The following is a 6374-nucleotide window of genomic DNA, read 5'->3' as shown; positions in this document are numbered from 1 at the left end:
GTCTCAAAAAAAAAAAAAAAAAAAGAGAACTTTGTTCCCTCATTTTTACCGGTTAAAAGTTGTGGTAGGAGGTTGAATCGTTTCCAAAGCACACTGGGTGGAACAGAAACAGCCCTTTTGCTGTCTCAGCTGCTGGCTGGCGGGCAGCTCCCCCACACAGTGCCCTGGTAACTGCCTGTCAGCTGACAGACAGCTGTGACATCTGTGAATTAGGTACCTTTGGGGTGTCTGTCCAAGGGAGGTCAGCAAGGGTGAACAAAAGCCCTCAGCTTTGTGCCTGGGATGCCATCAGGCCAGGTCTGGTTGGATCAAGTGGGGAACAAGTCAGGGGGAGACTGTGCTTTCAATTCAGGGGCCCTGGGGTCCAACCCTAACTGTCACTTGGCAGCTGTTTGACTCTGCACCAGGTCACAATCTTCCATGCTTGAGTCTCCTCCTCTGTCCAGATCACTCCCATAATGACCTCACAGGCACAATGTCAAGATCAAATAAAAAGACAACTGTAAAGTGCTTAGCCCTGTGCCTGGCAATCAGAGATGGCCATTAATTGTTATTATTTATTATTATCCCCTCAGGGGCACCTTTAGGAAACAATTATCCCAGAATCCAGATGCAGGACAGAATGAGCAAATGCTTGTAGCCATTGCCTGCATGCTCTTTGGGGCTCACCCAAGGCGAAGGATGGCTGCAGACAGCTGCCCCGCCTGCCCCCGGCTGCCTGGGGAGGGAGACTGCTGCCCTAGGGGACAGGGAAACTGGAGAAGATGTCCTCAACAAAAGGCTGTTCAGGACCCTCAAAGGGTTGATTGTTCTGGTTGAGCACTGCCACGGGCCTAGTTTTTCAGACTTTGGTGACCTCAACTCATGGCAAGAAATATAAATTACCTGGTGACCCAGTAAATAGACATCTACATGTTGCACCTGAAGGAGCTTTCTGTAATAAGCACAGTGAATGCTGCACAGCCCTTACTAGATTCCCAGCTCTGCTCTAAGCATCCATATTTATGCTGGGTCCCCAATAACCCCAATGAGTCAGACACTAGTCTTCTTCTTCTTTTTTTTTAAATATGGAATGCTTCACAAATTTGCGTGTCATCCTTGCACAGGGGCCATGCTAATCTTCTCTGTATGGTTCAATTTTAGTATATGTGCTGCCGAAGTGAGCACCAGACACTAGTCTTCTTCTTCTTTTTTTTTTTTTTTGAGACGGAGCCTCAAGCTATCCCCCTGGGTAAAGTGCCATGGCATCATGCTCACAGTAACCTCCAACTTCTGGGCTCAAGCGAGTCTCTTGCCTCAGCCTCCCAAGTAGCTGGGACTACAGGCGCCCGCCACAACGCCCAGCTATTTTTTTTTGGTTGTAGCCGTCATTGTTGTTTGGCGGGCCCGGGCTGGGGATTCGAACCCGCCACCTTAGGTGTACGTGGCTGGCGCCTTAGCCGCTTGAGCCACAGGCGCCGAGCCTAGTCTTCTTGATGACATAGGCCTGATCAGTCGGAGCAGAAGTGAAGATGTGACCTCGGTCACATCAGAAGCCAATCAGAGACTGAGTGCGTGGTCCAGGGGCAGGCGTGTGACTCATTCTGGGCCAACTGGAGCAGATCGCCATTCCCACTGGTGTGCAGAGTTGCGGGGGAAGGCTTGGCTCAGCCATCCTGACAATGGTGCACCACAGCCAGCTCAGGCTTGCTCCGTGGTGCTGATGGTTATGTTTTTAGGAATTTATCAAGCTGAGTGTTAAACACGGTCACATTAAAAATTAAATGATATAAATTTGCAATTGAATATGTCATAAAAATATTTAAGTAAATATATAATAAGTGATCTATTAAATAAATTAAAAACACTGGGAAAATGGTGCTGTTTTTCAGTGGCAGCTGTTAGGCTGGGTAGAACTTGAATTTGGAGCTGCCAGGAGTCACCTTCCCTCCAAAGGAGAAAAATGGCCCCAGAAAGAGAGTTAAGATTTTTTTTTTTTAATGTTCTTTTTCTTTTTTTCCTTTCCTTTTTTTGAGACAGAGAATCAGTCTGTTGCCCTGAGTAGAATGCCATGGCCTCATGATAGCTCAGAACAACCTCAAAGAAAGAAAAGAAAGAGAACCCAAGTCCCTCACGTGGGTTCTTCCATGGGACCCCAGGGGCCCTGAGAATTGAAAGCACACTCTTGACCTGTGTTCAAGTCATCGTCTTGCCTCAGCCTCCCCAGTAGCTGGGACTGTAGGCACTTACCACAAGGTCCATGTAGTTTTTCTATTATTAGTAGAGATGGGGTCTCATTCTTGCTCAGGCTGGTCTTCAATGCCTGAGCTCAAGCAATCCACCTGCCTCTGCCTCCCAGAGTGCTAGGATTACTGGTGTGAGCCACTGTGCCTGGCTGAGAGTTAAGATTTTTGGCAATACGGAAGCACCTGGATCCAGCCATTACACTCAAAGCTGGATTTTAGTCACAGAGCTAACATGCTCCTTTTATGGCTTAAACCAGTTTGAGCAGGGGTGGGGGGCTAGTGGGGGAGTGACCCAATCCAGGAAGGGGACTTACAGCGCTCGCTCTGCATGTACCGAGCCACCCCTTCCAAGGTGAGCTCATCCAGGAGACGCTCCTTCTGGGTGCCCAGGCCAAGTGTCTGGGAGAAGAAATTCCGAAGGAAGTCCACTGACCAAAAAGAGAGACAGAGGTGAGGTGGGCATCCAGCCAGGGTCTGTGGATCTCTCCAGTACCCCCTCCCCAGCCCAGGGGTCCTCCAGTCCCTGCACCAACTAAAGACATAATGGCGGGCTCAACCAGGGCCTTCTTGGAGCCTGCTCTGGTTCTGAGAATTGCTGTAGCTGGTCTTGAATTCCTGACCTCAAGCGATCCTCCTACTTTCCTCCCAAAGTGCTGGGATTACATATGTGAGCTATTATACCCAGTCTTGTTACATACTTAGAACTATCACTCCTGGTGGAATTGAGGGGGTGTCACCCGGATTCCTTCCCTAAATCTGCCTCCCAGAACCCCTCCCTGTCCCCAAAGAAGATACTCACTCTCTTCTTCTCTGCCAGCTGCTCCTCTCTCAGTGCCTGAATCTGAATCCTGGAAGGGGTGGGGTGGGGTGGGGTGGCCAGGCCCGAGAGAAGTGGGGTTAGGGGGGATGTGGGAGGGGAAGACACCAGGTTTCTGGAAAAGGCTGTGGTGCACAGCTGACCTGAGGAAGTGAGGGGCAGTGGAGGGACAGTCCTGGGGCCAGCGTGAGGGCTCTGGGACAAGCTGCCTGGGTTGGAAACCTGGCCCCACTAGTCCTGACGAGTAAGAGCCTTTGTGAGGGACCTGGCTTCTCTTTCTTTTCTTTCTTTCTTTCTTTCTTTCTTTTTTTTTTTGAGACAGAGTCTCACTTTGTCACCCTCAGTAGTGTGTCATGGTGTCATAGCTGACAGCAACCTCAAACTCTTGGGCTCAAGTGATTCTCTTGCTTTAGCTTCCCAAGTAGCTGGGACTACAGGCACCTGCCACAATGCCTGGCTATTTCTTTCTCATTCTGGCTCGGACTGGTCTCAAACCCATGAGCTCAGGCAATCCAACTGCCTCAGACTCCCAGAGAGCTAGGGTTACAGGTGGAACCCACCACATCTACCCTCTTTCTTTCTTCTTCTTCTTTTTTTTTTAATACAGTCTCACTCTGTCACCCTGGGTAGAATGCCATGGTACCATATCTCATAGCAGCCTCAAACTGATGAGTTCAAGTGATCCTCTTGCCTTAACCTCCCAAGTAGCTGTGACTATAGGTGCCTGCCACAGTGCCCACCTAGTTTTTCCATTTTTAGTAGAAACGGGATCTTGTTCTGGCTTAGGCTGGTCTCAAACTCCTGAGTTCAAGCATTCCATCCTCCTGGGCCTCACAGAGTGCTAGGATTACAGGCATGAGCCACTGCAGCTGACCTTGACTTCACTTTTCTAAGTCTCAGTGCTCCTCATCTTGGAAAAGGAGCTTAGACAGCTGTTGTGAGGATGAACCAAGGTACTGATGTAGCGCATGTGAGGCGCTGGGACTGATGCCCAGGAGCGGGGGGTGGGGTGGGTGGGAAGTGCCCAGTAAGTGCTGCTGTTGCTCTTATCACAAACCATTCTTGCACTCCCTGTTCCCTGAAGGGTGGGCCTGCTGCCCCTTCCCACCATCCCTAAGGGGCCATGAATAATGTTAAACTCACTCCTCTAAGGACACCAGTGGTGCCCCATGCTTGCCCTACACAGCCGCTGCTTGCAGCCTAGGGCCACTGCACACCTCTCTGCCCACCTCCATCTCCTTCCCCCACTCCTTCCCTGGTCCAGCTCCCTAACTGCAGGTCTCTGGGAGTCTGTCCTGGGCCAGCCACATACACCTGAGCTGGCGGGTTCGATTCCAGCCCGGCCAGCCAAACAATAATGACACATGAATTTGACATGCAAATTCATGAAGCATTCATTTTTTTTTCTTTTTTTTTGAGACAGAGCCACAAGCTGTCACCCTGGGTAGAGTGCCTCTTCTGTTTTCTCTTTCCATCTTCTCTGGGGTACTTGCCTCTTCTACACCAATGGCTTTAGCCTAGTCACTGAAGATGCCACCTCTCTGTCCCCAGATGTGGGGCTCCTGTGGCCTCCGGACAGCTTGTCCCACATGAACCCCTCAGGCCCCTCACTCCCACTGTGTGCTAAACTGTCCTCAGCATCTCCCCTGAACTTCCTTCCCCTCCCTGACCATCCTATCTCGGTTTGGTGTCACTGTCCCCCAGTCTTCCAGATGTCTCCTGTCCCCACTGCCATTCCCTTCCCTCCTGCCATAGCCCTTCTGCCCCACAGCATGTCCACTCAGCCTCCTTAGGGGCCCTCTACAGACCCCTTTCTCCCTTCTGGGTGCTCTTCCTGACCCAGCCTATCCTCTTCCCCTGGGTCCTGTCCCCTAAGCTTCTGGCCTCAGTTTCTAACTTCCAAGTGACCCTACTTCCTGGCACCTCCAACTGACCCTGCAATGGCCTGTCTGGGACAGCCCCACCTCTATTTCAGAGGTTCTTCTCTTTGGCCTCTCCAGTCTCCACAGACTGTCAAAAATTGCCAATGCTGTGCTCGCTGGGCAGCACATATACTAAAATTGGAACGATACAGAGAAGATTAGCATGGCCCCTATGCAAGGATGACATGCAAATTCATGAAGCATTCATTATTATTATCATTATTTTTTTTGAGACAATGTCACAAGCTGTCACCTTGGGTAGAGAGTGTCATGGCATCACAGCTCACAGCAACCTCCCATCTCCTGGGCTCAAGCAAGTCTCCTGCCTCCACCTCCCAAGCAGCTAGGACTATAAGCGTTCACCACAACGCTCAGCTATTTTTTGGTTGAAGCGTCATTGTTTGGCGGGCTGGGCTAGAATCGAACCCGCCAGCTCAGGTATATGTGGCTGGCGCCTTAGCCATTTGAGCTGTAGTTGCTGAGCCAAGTGTTCATATTTAAAAGTAAAAATTGCCAATGCTGACTGTTTCAAGTCGTCTTCGTGGGGTATTGGGAAAAGTTTTCCATTAGCAATAATTATGCCTTGGATAAACTTCACTGGTTACAATACTGCCACTGCATAAAGCTGACCCTCTAGTCTTATCACCTGACCTCAGATACCTATGGAGTTCTCCAGGATGTCAGCACTACAAGGGTGGTGTGTGTTCACCACTGAATTCCCAGCACTAAGAGCAGGGTCTACCACCTGGTGGGAGCCCCAGAACCCTCTATTACTAGGTACGTAGGCCCAGGGCTGGGCCCTATAATGGATCTCACAAAAACACAGTCTGATCAACCCACTCTCCTGCTTAAGAACAGACATCCTCCTTTCCCTGATTACTCACTACTCTGTGTCCAAGCTCTCTTGAATAAGAACCTTCCTTCCAAATATATTAATAAGTTTTTATTGCTAGGCTTGGCGCCCGTAGCACAGTGTTTACAGCGTCAGCCACATACACCAATGCTGTCAGGTTCAAACCCAGCCTGGGCCAGCTAAGCAACAATGACAATTGCAACAGAAAAATAGCCAGGCATTGTGGCAGGCACCTATAGTCCCAGCTACTTGGAAGGCTGAGGCAAGAGAATCACTTGAGCCCAATAATTTGAGGTTGCTGTGAGCTGTGATGCCACAGTACCCTACTGAGGGTGACATAGTGAGACTCTGTCTCAAAAAAAAAAAATTTTGTTTTTTAATGCTTTTTAAGGCTATACAAGCTTTGTAAAAACTATGACCACTAGACCACGACTAACCTGGGGCATTTGCCTTGTAATTTCCCCAACCTACCCCCACTGAGCTATCTACTATCAATAGTTTCATGGTAATCACACTAGATTTTTTCCTCTGCATATGAAAACTATTTCTTTTTTTTT

General features: G+C 49.6%; 1 protein-coding gene and 3 non-coding genes across 4 annotated transcripts in view; 1 reads left to right on the top strand and 3 right to left on the bottom strand.

Annotated features, from left to right (window-relative positions):
* SIRT2 (sirtuin 2) overlaps nt 1-6374 on the bottom strand; it is a 27620-nt gene that overhangs the window by 17929 nt on the left and 3317 nt on the right. The window contains 2 exon segments of the mRNA XM_003802143.3: nt 2540-2653; nt 3025-3073. Coding sequence (XP_003802191.2) covers nt 2540-2653; nt 3025-3073 — 163 coding nt within the window.
* LOC111722306 lies at nt 1062-1167 on the bottom strand. The gene has a single exon (XR_002771139.1). It is a non-coding gene; the product is annotated as a U6 spliceosomal RNA (small nuclear RNA).
* LOC111722305 lies at nt 5074-5179 on the top strand. The gene has a single exon (XR_002771138.1). It is a non-coding gene; the product is annotated as a U6 spliceosomal RNA (small nuclear RNA).
* On the bottom strand, nt 5455-5591 carry LOC111722304. Its single transcript, XR_002771137.1, has one exon. It is a non-coding gene; the product is annotated as a U4 spliceosomal RNA (small nuclear RNA).

This window comes from Otolemur garnettii, unplaced genomic scaffold (assembly GCF_000181295.1).
Source record: "Otolemur garnettii isolate 467f Iridium unplaced genomic scaffold, OtoGar3 scaffold00233, whole genome shotgun sequence".
Lineage (NCBI taxonomy): Eukaryota > Metazoa > Chordata > Mammalia > Primates > Galagidae > Otolemur > Otolemur garnettii.
The sequence above is the reverse complement of the archived record's forward strand: the minus strand, read 5'-3'. Positions and strand labels throughout refer to the sequence as shown.